Here is an 18,748-nt window from a genome sequence, read left to right on the forward strand (position 1 = left end):
CCTGTCGAACAGGGCGTGTTATCACATAGCTCACAGTAGGCACTTTGCATAGGGTGCACCCACCCAGCCACTCACCTAGCCACTCACCCAACCACTCATCCAGCCACTCACCTAGCCACTCATCCAACCACTCACCCAGCCACTCGTCCACCCAGCCACTCGTCCACCCAGCCACTCGCCCACCCACCCAGCCACTCATCCAGCCACTCGCCCACCCAGCCACTCACCCATCCATCCACTCGCCCACCCAGCCACTCATCCAGCCACTCATCCAGCCACTCGCCCACCCACGTTCACCACCACACGTTCACCATCACACGCATTTTTTGGCGACACTTTGAAAATTACTTCTGACCGGGTTAATGTGAATAATGAAAATAGAGTAAAAAAGTGACATTTTACCTCCACCAATACCCACCATAATTGATCACAGGGTTAATACAAGAATTTGGGAAAAGAGACAATGGGAGAGAATTATGCAGATAATGGAGCAATTATCCCATCGGTAGATTATGCAATAGCAACTCCAAATATACGGGCAGGTGTCAGGGTGGGGATTGAACCCACGACCTCCTGTATAGCAGGCGAGGTAGTTAACATCTCGCCATGGTGGCGCCCACTATCAAGTGCACCCCAGATAGACTCGGGAACCTGGTGCAGCAATTTCAGGATTGGAGTCATGTGGTTTTGTTCACGGACACTCTGAGAAATCCAGGATATAGAGTTGGAGACACACGAGAGATATCCAGTCGAGAGTTACGGTTGTCAAGGCAAGAGGTGACAAAGGCATGATGGTCTAAGGTTTCAAATAAAACGTGGAACACGGAGCACACGGGCAGTTTGTGTGTGCGATCCGCTCCACGTGCCAACCAATCAGATGGGGCATCGAGATGCCTGAACATTATCAAACGTCCACGATCTCCAATACTTTTAGTCTTTTCTCTTCGTGTCCGTTCATCAGCAGCTGCCCGTTCACGTCCCCATGCACGTCCCCATGCACGTCTGCATTCCTGCCGCCACTGTGGAAATAAAAACAAACAGCAGGTTTACCAACCACGCGGTGCCTGCACACAGCAACGCGTGGACGTATCTCGCCGGGAACGAGCAGAGGGACTCAATGGCTCTCACTCTTTCATATCGGTTCGCGTCGGCAAGAACAAGGGGCTGAACCCAGGAGCTCGGTGTTGGCTCAGTGTCCCCGGCACGGCCGCTATGAACTGCTTAGGAAGAGACCCAGACCCGGCGGTGCGTGAACGTGAAACCTCGTCAGTGACACCGCGTGGGAGGCCACCGAGAGAGCTCAGCCCGTCTGCCCACGTCCACGCTCATTCACCAGCAGCTGGGCTGGGCTGGGCTGGGCTGGGCGGTCTGAGTGCCTGGGCTGGAGGGGGTGGGGGGGCACCTGCGTGAGTGGAGGCAGAGCCCTGAAGACGGATGGCGTTTCTGCCAGATGAAGACGGAGACAACGATGAAGATGACGCTGGCGGAGATGACGACAGGCAGGATCCAGGCAGCCACCACCCCTCCCTTGTCCGAGGTCTCCTCTAGAGGGGCGAGGGTGGCGTCACTCACGCCCCCACCGTGTGACTGTGGGGCTGCAGAGACACGGAGACAGAGAGGGGGGGGGGGGCTCAGCGTGACCCCCACTCGCACCCAGCACCACAGCCCCACCCAGCGACTCAACACTGCTTCACCTGCAGCAGGGAGAGACCACTCACTCAACACGGCTTCACATGCCACACTCAAGACCTGATTCACGTGCATCACAGATTCCTGGCTGAGAATCACCCTAGTTTTTCCATGACCCTTGACCTCCCGGCTTCAAGGAGTAAAATCTCGTGCACCGCGCAACGCAAGTTCCCCCATAATCGCTTCCTCCGTTTTGAACAACGTCGTGACGAACGGTGCTCATTTTATTTTCTTATATATTTTATTATCTGACAAATTATAAAACAAGAAACTAAATCAAGAAAGTTGTAAAACGAACGTGCATTATCCATTAAATGAGCGCCTTGCCAATTGTTAAGGCGTATAAATTAAACGACACCCTCATATGCCGTGCATTATTCACTGCATAACTGAAATCGCGCATCAGCGTTAGAGGACTCGTGGCAGGCGCGTGATGAGTGGTCGAGAACGCTTGAGTAGTCCTCGTCTTTATGCGTGCGAAAAGTAAAGCAAAGCAAATCACCAACATAATCAATGTGGACAAGATAATACGATGTGAGACTGATATAATCATGTTGCTAAAGTTTAATTGTTATCGAGTGGTGAAGAGTTTTATAGCGACAATGATGGCTGTATCAGCTACAGCACCACGCTCGGCTCTTGTTCACCTGCAGGCATCACGTCCAGCAGCACCTCCCCTTGCACCTCGTTGTTCTCCGCGTTGCATCGGCGACAGTCGATGCGGCACAGAGCCACGGGGCCGAGGCTATTGGGGAAGTTGGGGATGCCGATGGAGCAGTCTCCCATCAGCACGTCTCCCACAGACTTAACGATACTGAAGTCCTCTTTCTCATCCCTCGTTTGATAAATCTGCAATGACACAAACCACAATATGGAAGATCAACCACAATGGCACAAGATGCCCACGGTAAAATCGTCCTGAATGCCCCTGGGCTCGTTGGATGTCGCTAGCTAAGCAGACTTCAGCTCGGTTACCACCTAGATGGGAGACTTCCGGGGAACACCAAGCGTTGTAGGCTTCGGCTGCAACGCGACAAGGGGATGGCAAAATATAAATGTTGAGCTTGCGTAGAGTGTTGAGAGTGGGTCTACCTGTGGACTTGAATCTGTGTAGAGTATTGCGTGTAATCCCCCTCATATTAAACACGAGTTTCATCAGGTACTCTGGTTTCCCTCCACATGAAGCCAGATAAGATGGCCGCTGGCAGGGTCGGTTGCAGTGGGTGAGGCATGAGCTGAGGGAGCCAAGGGAGCCGAGGGAGCGAGACCGTGATGGTGTGGAGGAGGCCATGATGCACTCACTCATCTTGCACTGACTCACTCACACATCGTACGCGTAATGGGTATATCGTTTGTTGTTGAATTTGAATCGCAGTTCCTATGAGTACTATTGTTACATTTGTTTTTATGGCTTTATTTGGGTGATTTCGAGAACGTATGGTTGGTCTAAATTGTCTTGTGGTTGTTGTTGTTTGACTTGCGTCGCACTGGGATTTTTGCACAGAGCGTTGTAGTGTTGTTGGTTTTTTTGAAGATTTGCTGGTTTATCTGTTGCACGTTGTCACCTTGGGATGTTCTCTGTTCATATTTTGTTTGTTGCGGTTGCACCCAACTTAAGAGCCGTATGGCTCACAGGGCTATACCAAAAAAAACTAAATGAAATAAATGAAACTTGAATCCTCATTGGGCAAAGATCTCAGAGCAGTGCCTTCCTGAAATGGAGTTGTGGGACTAATTGGGACATTTTCTGGGTAATTAAAGGGCGCCACGTAACTTTGTTATTATCTGTTACGTGTCGACGTAGACATCAAGTACAGAGACAATTATTCACGGTTGACATGAAATGCGGCCGTCACCTTCTTCATCTCTCTTCTCGTCATGTTCTCTGCGTAGCGTCTGGGCATCGTGAAACACTGGATGATGATGTGGTCTGGGTGGGTTGCCGGTGGGGAGAAGGAGCATGGAATAGTCACGTTCTCTCCCTCCCTCACAGACAGACTCTGCGGAAGAGTGATCTTGAGCATCGCAGCCAATGCCGCATCTACAGGGAGACCGGACACACTCGTTACAGATACAGGAGTATCCCTCAGTATATAAGAGAGGCTTTTTGATTAGAGCACGTAAATACATAAATTTGTCGTTAAACGCGCCACCACCCGGCACAGCCAATTAGTAAGGTTTGACACAGAAACAGAACGTGCCAATTCATCACTAGTACAGCACTAGTGTGTAGTGTATAGTATAGTATACTAGTAGAGCACTAACCGGTGTGTTGGAGAGCAAAGGTACAACATTTACAATCTGAGTACGATGTTCCGCCAGTAATTACAACCGACATCATCAGGCGACAGACAGATTTGTGGAGATATCCTCCTGTTTCGTTCCTTAAATAGAGGGGTAGATGTGATGACAACACTTGTGAGCAACTTCTTGCACGAAGTGTGGGGGGAGGGAATTAATCTATATATATAAAATCGTTCATGTCTGTCTGTCTGTGTGTGTGTGTGTGGACTTTGGCCCATACGCACTTTCATTGGACGGCGGTTGCCCCTGGCAACGGCTAGCCACGCCTTCGCCGCTTTCATTGGACCTGGCAACGGCTAGCCACGCCTTCGCCAAGGGCTGCAGTTTCATTGGACGGCGGTTGCCCCTGCCAACGGCTAGCCACGCCTTCGCCACTTTCATAAGCTCCGTATTTAATTAAATAATAGCCATTACACAGTATTGTTGGAGCGCTAGGGGGGGGGGGGGAAGGAACGCCACCCGTACCCTGCCTTTTCCAAGCCGACAATTTTAGGCGAGGCCGCAGGCTTTGCACGCTACTAGGCCTCGACACCCACCACGCCACTCTGAGGTAAATTCATCAAAGTTTTTCCTACTCTTCACTACACCCCCACCACAATGTGTGCTATTAATATTACTTTTAAACCCAACGCGCCAACAATCGATTACTTTAATGTTCACTGTACAAATACTCATTAAGCTGGGTGAGCGTACTGCCAGTCTATCATGTACACTGTAGCCTGCTTATTAAGCTCGGTGAGCGTACTGCCACTCTATCATGTACACTCTAGCCTGCTTATGAAGCTGAGTGCGTGTACTGGCAGTCTATAATGTGGACTCTTGCCTGGTTATTATAATCGATTCTTTATATGTTCTTTGTACAAACAGTCATTAAGCTGCTTGAGCGACCCCAGTTCGATTCCAACTCACGCCCACCACCGCTGACGATTATTTGAAACGGACCTGGCCCTCCCCTAGGTCCACTCAGCCTCAAAAGCGTAACTGCTGTCGTGTGTGAACATCGTCACTGGGGAGACAAAGGCGGCGGGGCATCGTGGATCCAAGTCCCGGGCGAAGCCGGGTCATACATATGTGTGTATGTGTTTATGTGTATGTCTGTGTGTCTGTATGTATGTGTGTATGTGTTTATGTGTGTGTGCATGTATGTGGGTTTTTTTCTATGTCTTTATGTGTATGTCTGCGTGTCTGTATGTATGTACGTGTGTGCATGTGTTTGTGTGTATGTATGTGTGTGTCTATGTATGTGTGTGTATGTGTTTCTGTGTATGTATGTGTGTTACGTGTCTGTCTGTGTGTCTGCATGTATGTGTGTGTGTATTGTGTATGTGTTTGTATGTGTTTGTGTGTTTACGCTCGCATTACACAAATGTGTTGCAGGTCTAAGGAGTTCCTTGCGCAGCATTGCCGCTTTATTATTTCAGTCGTTTACTGCCGTACGCACCCTGAAAGTCGTGTGTGTCTGCAGCAAGCGCGTGTATGTGTACCTATGGACGCGCGCGCGTGTGTTGTGTAGGGGGAACGGTAGTGTAGTGCTTAGCGTGCTGCCTGTGTCTGTGTGTGTGTGTCTGTGTGTGTGTGTCTGTGTGTGTGTGTCTGTGTGTGTGTCTGTGTGTGTGCGTGTGTGGTGTGTGGGGAGCGGTAGTGTAGTGGTTAGCGTGCTGTCTGTGTGTGTGTGTGTCTGTCTGTGTGTGTCTGCGTGTGTCTGTGTGTGTGTCTGTGTGTGTGTCTGTGCGTGTGTGGTGTGTGAGGAGCGGTGGGTGTAGTGCTTAACGCTACGCTGCTCTACCTACCCGTCGAACCCAGTTCCATTCCCGCTCACGACCACCACCGGTGACGATTATTTGAACCTCCCCTAGGTCGACTCTGCCTCAAACGAGTAACTGCTGTAGCGTATTAACATCGCCACTGGGGAGACAAAGGCGGCCGGCCGTGGTGGATACAAGTCCCGGGCGAAGCCGGGTAGTACAGCTAGTGAATGTATATAAATGACTATGGTCATCTATTGCTGGTTGGGTTATTTGTATGGTTCGGTTTACGAAATTTCTCCTTTAACGAAATTGACAAATTATGGGCTCTTTTCGATTAAGAAAATCTAATTTCCACGTGAACAAAATTTCACTGCGGCATGCACCGTGACGTCATCAAACAAGAAGTGCACGGGAGGCTGCATCACCCATCGGCGACATCGTCACGCTACCTCCACAGCGCACAACAGCAACGTCTACACATCACCTTCACAAAGGGTTGATTATTTATGCTTCAATTATATATTATTCAAACGTGTTTAATATGTATGTTCTTTAGTATTATTTTTGGGATATACGTGATGCATATTTTTTAGGTTAGGAGTAAATTTGGAATGAATGTCCGAAACACATCTATCATTATTGGTATTAAAATGCAGTCAAGGGAAAAGCCATTCCGATTACTCAAATGTCATTTTATTTACAGAGACATCGCTTACACTCGTTACGCCACTCTGCAAAGGTTCGTCCAGTGGTAACAGGGCCACAGAGAGATCTTGAAAACGCCGTTAAACACAGGGGTTCAACACCATCTACATTTGTAATTGTGGAGAATAGATTAATAAAACTACGACCTCAATGGAAGCTACAACACGGTGAGCTCCGCGTAGCATCAGCTGTCAGAGAGGAAGGCCGCTCACCTGGTGAGTGAGCGCAGTGAAACGTCTCCCCCTCGACCAAATCTTAGGGCTACCTCCCCCACCGTCAGTGCCCAGACTCAGAGTGGCCGCTCGTGAGCCGAGTCTCAGCGGAGCGCGCGGCCCGGGAGCCACTGGCAGGGCCAGGGCGGTGTCACAGGGGTCACATGACCGTGACCTCATCCTCACGGTGGTTTATTTAAAAACTAAAAAACTACTCTCATTCGCAGGTAAGGCCCACTTACCTATGTAGCTCTTTTCTTCAAAAGTGACCTGGCCACAAATGATAGCTCAACAAAGTGGCTTGTCGTGCTGAAATTTACAGCAACAAAATAATCGAAATGCGCGTTGACTCTAAATGTGGAGGAAAAAACGAGAGGACCCGGAGACAAATCCACGTGACCACAGTGAGAGAGACACGCAAACTCCAAATATACAGCAGGCGTCAGGGTCGGGATCTCACCCACAACCTCCTGCATTCAGGCGAGGGAGGTAACAGTGAACTCTCACCTGGCTAACTAAAGGGCACCGTCTAATGTGTGCTGGGTGAGTGGCTCTGGGTGTGAACTCACCCAGAAGGAAGATGAACAGTGAGATGAGGACCAGCTTCATGGTCGGCTCTGTCTGCTGATGATCACACAAAGGAGAATGAGTCATTAGTCCATCTCACGGCCTCACTCCAATGGTTCATGCTCCCTCACTTAACATCAGCGATGAGATTTATCTTTTGAATTTGGGTTTCCCATCTGCAATAATATAACTTATTACTGTAATCGTGCTGCATGGGCACTGGTTTACGAGTGAAATAAAACGATGTTCTGCGTATGCCAAGGCACAGTCATCCTGTCCCCGAATCACACCCCGAGCCCTGCTGCCTGAAGTTGACACTGCAGTCGAATCCTGCACACACAGGCGCGACAACGCATCTGGTTCGTGTGGATGTTGAACTTCTTTTGCGCCGTACGGAGCCAACCGTAGCTAAGCGGCGTTCATGTTTTTTTTCTTGACACATCACACACACACAGAGATATTTGTAGACAAAGATCTCCCGTACAGCCTGAGCAGACTGTTGGGGCAAGTGAAGGCCGGAACGGCACACGAGGGGGTGGGTGGCTGGCACCACGCCCGGCCGCCTTTGTCTCCCCAGCGGCAATGTTCACTACACTACACCATAACACCAGGTACTCATTTGAGGCTGAGTCGACCTGGGGGAGGCCCAGGACCGGTTCAGATAATCGTCACTGGTGTTGGCCGTCAGCGGGAATCGAAACCAGATCGCCGGGTTCATAGTGCAGCGTAGCGCTAACCACTCCACCACCGCTCTCCCCTACCCACACACCAGAGGTCGCAAACGGATTTTGATTCCTTACCCGTACCCGGCCGCACCAGGGTCGCAAATGGGTACCCGTACCCGGCCGGGTACGGGTACGCACCAGGGTCGCAAACGGCTACCCGTACCCGTACCCGGCCGGGTATGGGTAGCCGGGTAGGGTACGGGTATCGGGTACCCGGTTGCGACCTCTGCCACACACCTACACACACACCTACACAGCCACACACATCTACACACACAAAGACAAAGATCCCCCATACAGCCTTAACAGACTGTCGGGGCAAGTGCTGTTAGCGAGCACCTATGAAGGCCGGCAATGTGGAGCACGAGTTCGATTCCCGCTCACCGCCAATAACAGTGGCGAATATTTGAACCGGTCCTCGGCATCCCCTAGGTCGACTCAGCCTCAAATCAGTACCGAGTGGCGATGTGTAAAGAACGCCACTGGGGGAGACAAAGGCGGTCGGGCGTGGTGCTGGCCACCCACCCCCTCATATCGAAAGTTTCCACTTCTAAACCATCCGTCGGCCTCTACCAACTCCCGCCTAAGGAAGGGGGTGTTCCCGTTTCGACGGCACCCACAACCCCGACCGGGACTCCGTGGAGTTTGTACCAACTAATTGTAAACAAAAACAACTTGCTATGGTGTTGACAGTGCAGTAACGCGTGTATATTGGCGTGCCACTTCGATATTCGCCGGTGTAAATAGTCGACAGTACACGATAGTATAACGTCTACGTACATCAGTTTAACACCATGCTTTCGCGAGCAATATCCGTATTGTAGGTTTTTTTTGGAGGGTTAGATCGCGTAAATATAAATTTGTCGTCAAACCCGCCACCATTGTTTTGTAAGGTTGTAAATGCCGAGATTGTAAATGTTGTGGATTTGCACCCCAACATGTACTCGTAACTTCATTGGAACGTTCCGCTTACGTGACACAAAGCTTACCAATTGTCTGTGTCGGGTGGCGGCGGGTTTGACGACGCATTTATATTTAAGCGCTCTAAGCCCACACACACAAAACCCAAACCTAGAGTAATACAGATCTACACGGGACGTGTTGACACAGTTCCTATGATCACAGTTACATTGCTTTTATTTTGGTGATTTCGAAACGTTTTTTGGTTTGGCCATGTTTGTTTGTTGTAGTACGGAGTTAGACTGATGGCCTTAATCTAAGTTGTCTTGTGGTTGTTGTTGTTGTTTGACTTGCATCCTATTGGGATTTCTGCACACAGCGTTGGTGTACCTTTTTTTTATTTTTGCTGTTTTTTCCCCTGGATTTTCTGTTTGCACTTAGTCACATATTCACTTTAAGATGTTTTCCTGTTCATGCTTTTGTTTTGTTGTTTGTTACGGTTGCACCCGACCCAAGAGCCGAATGGCTCACAGGGCTACACCGAATAAATGAAACTAAAAATCGCGTGGTCGAACATTACCCTCCCCCCCCGTGCCCTGCGTGAGAATGGTCGCGTCCGGATGCATGAGAGGACGCCATCTTTGCACGCGAGGACGCCATCTTTAAATGGACACGACGGGGTCGTTCCCCGCTGCGCTGGGCGTTGTCGTCTGCGTGAAACCTCCCGCACGGGAGGGGGGGAATTTGTGTAGCCGCGTGCGACTCGGAGATGGTGGGGGAGGAGGTGAGTGAGTGAGTGAGCTCTTCGATCACGACCGCTCTTGCTTCGACCTCTTTACAACGAATCCCGCCTCGCGTTGTCACCATCACCACCATCACGATCGTCAACAACCACCAACATGACCACCACCATCATCACCACCACCATCATCATCATTAACACCATCATCACCATCGTTAACACCATCACCACCACCATCAGTTAACACCATCATCACCACCATCATCATTAACACCATCATCACCACCATCGTTAACACCATCACCACCATCATCATTAACACCATCATCACCACCATAGTTAACACCATCACCACCATCATCACCACCATCGTTAACACCATCACCACACCATCATTAACACCATCACCATCATCATTAACACCATCACCATCATCATTAACACCACCACCATCATCATTAACACCATCACCACCATCATCATTAACACCATCACCACCACCATCATCACCATCATCATTAACACCATCACCACCTTCATCATTAACACCACCACCATCATCACAATAATCATCGTCGCCGCCCGCTGCCCCAACTATCGCCTCTGCAGACTGCCGGGTGTGCAAGCGCTGTTAGCGAGCGCCTATTAAAGGCCGAACAGCACACGAGTGGAGGGCGCCGTCCCAACGTTTTGAGTCACACCCCCCCCCCCCCGTGGCGATGATTTCCGACTCATTTGAGGCCGAGTCGATCTAGGGGACGCCCACACGTTCGCCTCCTCCCCACCACGAGCCCCGGGCTGGGGTTGAGCTCCCACTGGTTGCCGCTAAGGGGCGGTGATGGGGGACAAACGCCGCTCTCGTCGCACTCCCGACCACCATTAACAGCGCCTCGCTCCTCTCAAACCCCCTTCACTCGCCTGACACGACCCCCTCCCCTCACTGCGGCCCCCCCCTCCCCTCACTGCGGCCCCCCTCCACTCACTGCGCCCCCCCTCCACTCACTGCGGCCCCCCACTCACTGCGGCCCCCCTCCCCTCACTGCGACCCCCCTCCACTCACTGCGCCCCCCCCCCCTCAACGCGCCCCCCTCGGTGCCCCCCCTCCCCTCAACACGACCCCCTCGGCGCCCCCCTCCCCTCAACACGACCCCCTCGGCGCCCCCCTCCCCTCAACGCGACCCCCTCGGTGCCCCTCAACGCGACCCCCTCGGCGCCTCCCTCGGCGCCCCCCTCCCCTCAACGCGACCCCCCTTGGCGCCTCCCCCTCAACGCGACCCCCCTCGGCGCCCCCCTCCCCTCAACGCGACCCCCTCGGCGCGACCCCCTCGGCGCCTCCCCCTCAACGCGACCCCCTCGGCGCCCCCTCCCCTCAACGCGACCCCCTCGGCGCCCCCCTCCCCTCAACGCGACCCCCCTCGGCGCCTCCCCCTCAACGCGACCCCCCTCGGCGCCCCCCTCCCCTCAACGCGACCCCCTCGGTGCCCCCCTCCCCCTCAACGCGACCCCCCTCCCCCTCAACGCGACCCCCTCCCCCTCAACGCGACCCCCTCGGCGCCCCCCCCTAACGCGACCCCCTCAACACGACCCCCTCAACGCCCCCCCTCCCCTCAACGCCCCCCCTCCCCTCAACGCCCCCCCTCCCCTCCCCTCAACGCCCCCCCTCCCCTCAACGCCCCCCCTCCCCTCAACGCCCCCCCCCCCCTCAACGCGGTCCACTCGGCAAATCGAGCCTCCTATCTCGCCTGAGCATGTCGCGACGTTCGCGGCCTCTTACTGGGCGCCAAGCAAGGCCCTCCCTACCTGTCCTCGTGTCGGCCTTGTCGTGGGGAGACTCCCGCTCTTCAGCTCTTCCACTGCCAGGCTCGGCTCGGCTTGATCAAAGTTTAAATGGCGCCAATGCCGGCTGTTGTGAAATGTGAAAGTGCACGCCCATCAATGACGTCACGCGCTAGGGGGAGGGGTGAGAAATGTGACGTCACATCAAATGCTCAACTTTACATAAATATAGACAACACGTTCTACTTAGTTAAATAGACTTTTTAATAAATGTTTTTTTCTACAACATCAGAGTGCAGCGCCACATTAAATACGCACTACAATGACAATAGTTTACAGCGATTTGAAGCGTGTTTTATTTGGGGGGGGGGGGCAGAGTTTTGTGACGTCATATTTGAGGGGGGGTCTGATTTTTTTGTACCGCCGTGTGACGAGGGGGGGTCAAAAATCGTCCAAAAACGCGTGACGTCATTTATGGACGGCCCCTTTGTGCTGTTCGCCTTTTGGCGTCCTCGGGTTCAAGTTCAAGTTCATTTATTAGGTGTAGCCCTGTGAGCCATTCGGCTCTTGAATCGGGTGCAACCGCAACAAACATGAACAAGAAAACATCTTATAGTGACTAAGTGCAAACAGAAAATCCAAGAAAAGACAGCAAAATATTGCAGAAAAAACACCATACACCAAAACTGTGTGCAAAAATCCCAGCGGGATGCAAGTCAAACAACAACAACAACCACAAGACAACTTAGATTAAGGCCATCAGTCTAACTCTGTACTACAACAAACAAACATGGCCAAACCAAAACACTTTTAGAAAATCACCAAAATAAAGCCATAAAAGCAATGAAACAGTGGTCTTAGGAACTGTGACCGAATTTTCACAATCTTCCTAGCGTTCCCGCTGTGGCACAGGGTCCGCTTTTCGGCATTGTCTTCTCCATTTGGCTCGGTCCAGGGCATCTTCAGGGGATGCGTTGACCGTCTTCATGTCTTCCTTTATTCGATCCATCCATCGCTGTTTCGGACGTCCGCGTGGACGGCGGCCCTCTGGCTCAATTTTCACAATAAACGACGTAAACAACATGTACTACCAAACTCTGCAGCCATAGCTGGCTGGCTGCATGAGTCACTCCACAACAGTAGGAGCATCAGTCGGAGTATCAACATTTTTCAATGCACCTTTAAGATCAGCGCACTCGGGTGAGACTATGCCCTTAAAGAAGGCTGTCTCTGGCGTAGGCCAATCAGTTGAAAAACAATGCCCGTGCATTAATTATCAGAGCTTGTTTGTTTGCGTGTTCACAAGTACGTGTGGTTAATGAAGACATGATTCCTTGCAAAAGGTTTAATCTATTTGGTGTTTAAACATCTTAACACAACTCCCCGTTTTATTGCCAGAAAGGCTAAATAGCTACTAATCTTAATTTTTTCCGTACTTTTTTCATTTTCACTGTCCACTACTCACGCTCGTGACACCTACGAGCTGTAGGGGCGGACCTCTGTCCACTCGGTGGTGCTGTTGGTATTCACGTTCAGCACCACGAGTTGGGAGTCTCATCCCTGCAGTTCCCTGTTATGGTGCCACATCTTTTACCAGGTTATAGTGATAGGTGTTTACCCTTTCAACTGGTACAAAAACTGACACCTTTATACAAGGCATCATGTTTGCAATAACCACAACACAAGCAGTCAAAATGCAAACAAAAAGAAACAACTCTGATAATGATATGCACTGTCCTTGAAGTTGATTGGTCCACACCCGAGACAGCTTTTCTTAGAGCCTAGTCTCCACTGGTGTTGGACCAGATGACGCCAAAAGGCGTACAACTCAAAAATAGCGCACTATCAGAGTATTGAGAGCTCGGGGTAAGCATTTACACTATGAGACCTCCTTTACCAGTGGCAAAATATAGTAGTAGGTTTTTACCCTTTCAACTGGTACAAAAACTGACACCTTTATACAAGGCATCATGTTTGCAATAACCACAACACAAGCAGTCAATATTGTTTGCATTTTGACTGCTTGTGTTGTGGTTATTGCAAACATGATGCCTTGTATAAAGGCGTCAGTTTTTGTACCAGTTGAAAGGGTAAAAACCTATTACTATATTTTGCCACTGGTAATGGAGGTCTCAGTGTAAATTTTTACCACATTGCCCCTCAATTCCCCTACACACGGGGTACTATCTTCACAAGGATTGTGTTTCACTGCATGAGGACGAAATGAATCTTGTAACAGAATGAATGATAAATTGTGTTGAATTACAATCGATGATCGGCTGGATGAAGGAGGTCGGGGGTTCGATCCCGACGCTGTATATTTGTCGTCTGCGTGCCTCTCTCTCATCGTCATCACGGTGGCTAGGAGATGTTAGCTACCTCGACTGCTATACAAGAGGTAGGTATTTGGAGTTTGCGTGTCTCTCTCATCATCTCTCATCATCAAGACGCGGAAGACTACGAGACACGGCATGGATCGACAGAAACGCGGAGTGGAGCGGCCCCGCACCACGACGCGCTCCGGGATCCGTAAATCCAGTTCCATTGCGCGGGTCCGGCCCTGTGACCCCGCCCCCTCCCCTCGACCCTCTTCTCGACCCCTCCCCTCGACCCCTCGACCCTCCCCTCGACCCCTCCCCTCGACCCCTCCCCTCGACCCCTCCCCTCGACCCTCCCCTCGACCCCTCCCCTCGACCCCTCCCCTCGACCCCTCCCCTCGACCCCTCCCCTCGACCCCTCCCCTCGACCCCTCCCCTCGACCCCTCCCCTCGACCCTCCCCTCGACCCCTTCTCTCGACCCCTCCCCTCGACCCCTCCCCTCGACCCCTCCCCTCGACCCCTCCCCTCGACCCTCCCCTCGACCCCTCCCCTCGACCCTCCCCTCGACCCTTCCCCTCGACCCTTCCCCTCGACCCCTCCCCTCGACCCCTCCCCTCGACCCCTCCCCTTGACCCCTCCCCTCGACCAGCCAATGAGAGCGTCGCCCGAGAGAGCCGTTTAAAATTTGAATTTTTATTTTAATTTTCTGCCGCGCCGCTGCGGCATCTAAGGTGAGTGGCTTCCCCTCGGTCGTGGGGGTCCTCTTTGGATTGTGGGGGTCCCCTCTGGATTGTGGGGGTCTCCTCTGGGTCGTGGGGGGGGGATCCCCCGTGCGTGGCACCCCCTCGCGTGCGATTTGAATGAAAAGTTTTCATCTTGATTTGAAGTTTTCGTGACTGCAGGAAATCATACACTTTGGTTCTTTCGGTAAAGTCACGTAGGGTAGAAATAAAATAAATCACGATGTTTCGATTGCAACACAAGCAATCATCATCATGTGGGAAAACCACAGCAAAAAGTTTTTTTCATTTATAATTCAAATTCTTGGATCTTTCGGTAGAAGCCGAAACGTCGTGAGAATTTTATTGTTTTATTTTATTATTTCCCGTCTACGTGACTTTACCGAAAGATCCAAGAATATGAATCCCTGCAGTCACGAAAGCTTTAAATCGAAATTTATAATTCATGAAGACATCAAACACCAGCTGCCTTCAAAGAGAGAAATAAATAAAGTGAGAAATCCGAAACGTTTCGAGCAATGGGCCTTTCACGAGGAGAGATAAGCGAGTGGTTTGCCTGCCGTGATGAGGATCTAATTCATTTTTCTATGTAAATAGTTCGTGAACATTTAGCCCTAGACAAAGCCTGCAATACCCACTGATAAACGAATTCCCATTATTCATTGTTAGTTTTCATTGTTCAGAGTGTTTGGCTGCTGTACAACTAACTTTCAATCTTGATTTGAAGCTTTCGTGACTACAGGAATCCATCCATACTCTTTGGTTCTTTCGCGACCAATATTATTCATAATAAAGGTTTTTGGCTTAGATCGCGTCAGTATAAATGTGTCAAAAACCTCCAGCATCATTGGGCAAATCACCCGATGGTGCTGGATGTATTAACCAGCGAAACGTCGGACTACTCAGATTTTAAATGTTGTGGATTCACTCTTCAACACATCGGTGGGCTGAAGTAGTCCACTACACTATACACTACACACTATGCTACACACTACGCTACACTACACACTACGCTGCACACAACACTACACACTACACTATACACGACACGACTATACACTACACTACTATACACTACTATACACTACTATACACTACACTACACACTACACTATACACTACACACTATGCTACACACTACGCTACACTACACACTACGCTGCACACTACACTACGCACTACTATACACTACTATACACTGCACTACACACTACGCTACACACTACATTACGCACTACACTATACTAGTTACTATTTGGCGTTTTGTTTATGTAATAAATCTCTTACCGATTGGACGTGTCGGGTGGTGGAGGGTTTCGACACATACCTACGCGATATAACCAAAAACCTTTGTTATGAGTAAATGGAATAGTTAAGTTTTTCAAGGTAGTATTATTCCTCATTAGTATGTAATATTAAAATATAATATTATTAATTACCAGTATACATTATAATTATCAGTATGCTTTGGAATTAATTATCAGTGCTTCATTATAAGTATGAATGGATATTCATGATTATTATGCATTATCAGTATGCATGATTAATTATCAGTATTTTCATTAGTTATACTATGAATTATTATTTAGTATTATTATGCATAATTCATTTTGAGTATGCATAACTTCATAAGATTACAGTATTAATTTCCACTATACATTGTCATTAATGATCGTATTGCTTTATTATCGGCATGCATGATTGTAAGTTTCAATTATTATTCATTATAAGTACTGTATGCAGTATTGTGCATTATTAGTACAGGTAGTCCTCTACTTACGATGGAGATGCGTTACGATGACCCCATCATCGTAAGTCAAAAATATCGTAAGTCGAAGATGTCCCAGCCTACCCAGGAGTCTTAAAGAATGGTGATAATTTAGCAAAACAGAGCAATTTACAGTACCGTACTGTATAAACTATATACTGTATGTATTTATTAATTGCAATACTGTATTGCAAAGTGAAATGTAAAGTAAAAAAAACAAGGTAAATTCTTAGCCTACCTATATGAACTGCAATTTAATAGAAAAAAAATGTCACGAAACAATCCTATCTGCGAAACAACTTTTAACATGCATTGAACGTAGCGTATCGTGGTAACTCAAACATGAAATTGCTAAAGCTACGTATCATATTTCGATTTAAAGCTTTCGTGACTGCAGGGATTCATCTTCTTGGTTCTTTCGGTAAAGTCACGTAGAATGGAAGTAATAAAATAATAAAAATAAAACATAATAAAATAATTCTCACGACGTTTCGGTCACAACGCAAGCAGCCGTCCTCAGGTGGAGAACAGGTCTGTCGAGAAGACAGCGTCTACGTATCACACATGCATTGAACGTATCGTAACGTATCATATTGTACTGTACTCACCAAGATTCTGTCCGTCGTCTGCATACTTGAACGATGTTAGGTTGTTGATGGCTACATTAACTTCGTTGTCAGAAGAGGATGGCGACGATAAATCAGCAGGTTCATCAATATCGCTGCTGCATTTGTAGTACAGAGTTAGACTGATGGCCTTAATCTAAGTTGTCTTGTGGTTGTTGTTGTTGTTTGACTTGCATCCCACTGGGATGTTTACACAGCGTTGGTGTACGGTGATTTTTTCCTGCAATGTTTTGCTGTCTTTTCTTGGATTTCTGTTTGCACTTAGTCACATGTTCACTTTAAGATGTTTTTTGTTCATGTTTTAGTTTTTGTTTGTTGCGGTTGCACCCGATTCAAGAGCCGAATGGCTCACAGGGCTACACCTAATACATGAACTTGAACTTGCCTGCGTGAGATCGAAATAGCCTAAGTCGGACCATCGCAACTCGGGGACTATCTAAACTGTATTTGTAATCATTAGTATGCAGCATTACTCAATATCTGTATGCATTAAAGTGCATTATCACCACGCCCTACGAACCCAGCCACCCGAGTTCGATTCCTGCTCACGGTCACCAGCACCGGTGACGATAATCTGAACCTGTCCTGGGCATCCCCTAGGTAGACTCGGCCTCAAATGAGCACCTCGTGCGGCGTTTGAGGAGTTGGTACGTCCGCTAACGGACGTACCAACTACATCTGTGGCAAGGGGTGTGTGTACGAGGGTGGTTCAAGTTCATTTATTAGGTATAGCCCTGTGAGCCATTCGGCTCTTGAATCGGGTGCAACCGCAACAAACAAAAAACAAAAACATGAACAAAAAACATCTTTAAGTGAATACTTAAGTGCAAACAGAAAATCCAAGAAAAGACAGCAACCACATCTGTGGACACAAGGGGGCGTATTTTTTCGGTAAAGTCACGTAGATAGAAAATAAAAATTTAATAAAAAATAAAAGCAAAAAACCCACGACCTTTCGATCGCAACACAAGCGGTCTTCATCAGGCGGAGAGAAAAGATTGGGCAAGCCTTCAAATGCAACTGCTTATAAGGGCTTCCATAGTTGTGAGTGGGCGGACGATTCAATGCAAATGTGGGAGTAAAGCGTGGTATAGAGGTGGAGCTGAGTGAGAGGGGCACAGTCCAAGTGTGTTAGGCAATGGGCAGAGAGAGGGGGTGGAGATAGGGGTGGCGATAGGGGGAGAGAAGGTGTTGGAATGTGTGGGAGTTTCCCAGCACTTTATTTGGGCTTGTTTACACTTGCAGGCTGTATTGCTTTGGTCTGTTTCAGTGGCGCAGGAAGAAAAAGATGGGATTGGTGTGGACTGCCCGATTCGTGGCTCTACTGCGTGAGTGCTCTTGTCACTGCGTGTTTAGTGTTGCCAGGTCATAATCACCGTCATCATCATCAACAGTGCACCTAGCATGGCACAAGCGGCGTGAGGACGTCACGGCCACTTAGAGACGGCTGTTGTTGCTAGTGGGGTGTTTCATTCGGATAGCTACGACCTCGGTGCTGCGTGGAAGCGAATCGTAAAATAATGCATTGCTTAAATGCATGTCAATAATGGTCACCATATGGTCCTTGGGCCAGACCAGATGTCGATACCACCCAAGGTAGTAACATTTCAATGGTGCCATTTTATTTGTTACACCAACATAAGTAAAATAATACGTGATCAGCTTTCCAGCTGTTTAATTTTTCTCGCAGAAAACCTGTTTTTGTACCTATCGCAACCACGCCTATTTGCCTGGACGTTACAAATAAAAGATTCCAACACCTCTGCTGTTAATTAAGACAATGCCTAATTTACAAAATAGATGTTTGTCCCCAAGACATGTATTTCATACATATTCTTGCGTTTATTCACGCTTGGTCTTCAATTTCAGTGACTTAGTGAAGTCTGGAAGAGATGGGTGCTATCTGTTTGCCTTTTGTTTCTAGCAG

At 49.2% G+C, this 18,748-nt stretch overlaps 2 protein-coding genes across 10 annotated transcripts in view; one reads left to right on the top strand and one right to left on the bottom strand.

Moving 5' to 3' along the window:
* On the bottom strand, positions 1-11,479 carry LOC133339626 (uncharacterized). Its single transcript, XM_061547764.1, has 6 exons — positions 11,393-11,479; positions 7,228-7,279; positions 3,546-3,730; positions 2,337-2,538; positions 1,403-1,595; positions 1-1,019 (listed from the first exon to the last, which is right to left on the bottom strand). The coding sequence occupies exons 2-6, from the start codon at positions 7,265-7,267 to the stop codon at positions 905-907; spliced, it is 735 nt and encodes a 244-aa protein (XP_061403748.1). The 5' UTR covers positions 7,268-7,279; positions 11,393-11,479; the 3' UTR covers positions 1-904.
* Positions 9,517-18,748, top strand: part of LOC133339624 (uncharacterized) — a 19,443-nt gene continuing 10,211 nt past the window's right edge. For 6 of the 9 annotated variants that reach the window (XR_009754757.1, XR_009754758.1, XR_009754759.1 and 3 more), the window contains exons 1-2: positions 9,517-9,634; positions 18,092-18,149. Coding sequence is in view for 3 of the 9 variants with exons in the window: in XM_061547759.1 (XP_061403743.1) it covers positions 9,620-9,634; positions 18,092-18,149 (73 nt within the window). In the remaining 6 variants the exon portion in view is untranslated. Of the gene's footprint in view, positions 9,635-14,337; positions 14,419-17,528; positions 17,548-18,091; positions 18,150-18,748 lie in introns of those variants that run through there. The other 3 variants (XM_061547760.1, XM_061547761.1, XM_061547763.1) reach the window with 3 other exon arrangements.

This window comes from Lethenteron reissneri, unplaced genomic scaffold (genome assembly GCF_015708825.2).
Source record: "Lethenteron reissneri isolate LAM-NWPU_2019-01 unplaced genomic scaffold, ASM1570882v1 scaffold_1937, whole genome shotgun sequence".
Classification (NCBI taxonomy): domain Eukaryota; kingdom Metazoa; phylum Chordata; class Hyperoartia; order Petromyzontiformes; family Petromyzontidae; genus Lethenteron; species Lethenteron reissneri.

Bases quoted from the DNA above. Each gene is read 5' to 3' on its own strand.
- LOC133339626 (XM_061547764.1), bottom strand. From the start codon at position 7,267: ATGAAGCTGGTCCTCATCTCACTGTTCATCTTCCTTCTGG. The intron at 2,539-3,545 runs GTGACGGCCGCA...GTGTCATTGCAG, and splicing joins CGAGAAGAGAGATGAAGAAG to ATTTATCAAACGAGGGATGA. The intron at 1,596-2,336 runs GTGAACAAGAGC...GTGTCTCTGCAG, and splicing joins GCTGGACGTGATGCCTGCAG to CCCCACAGTCACACGGTGGG.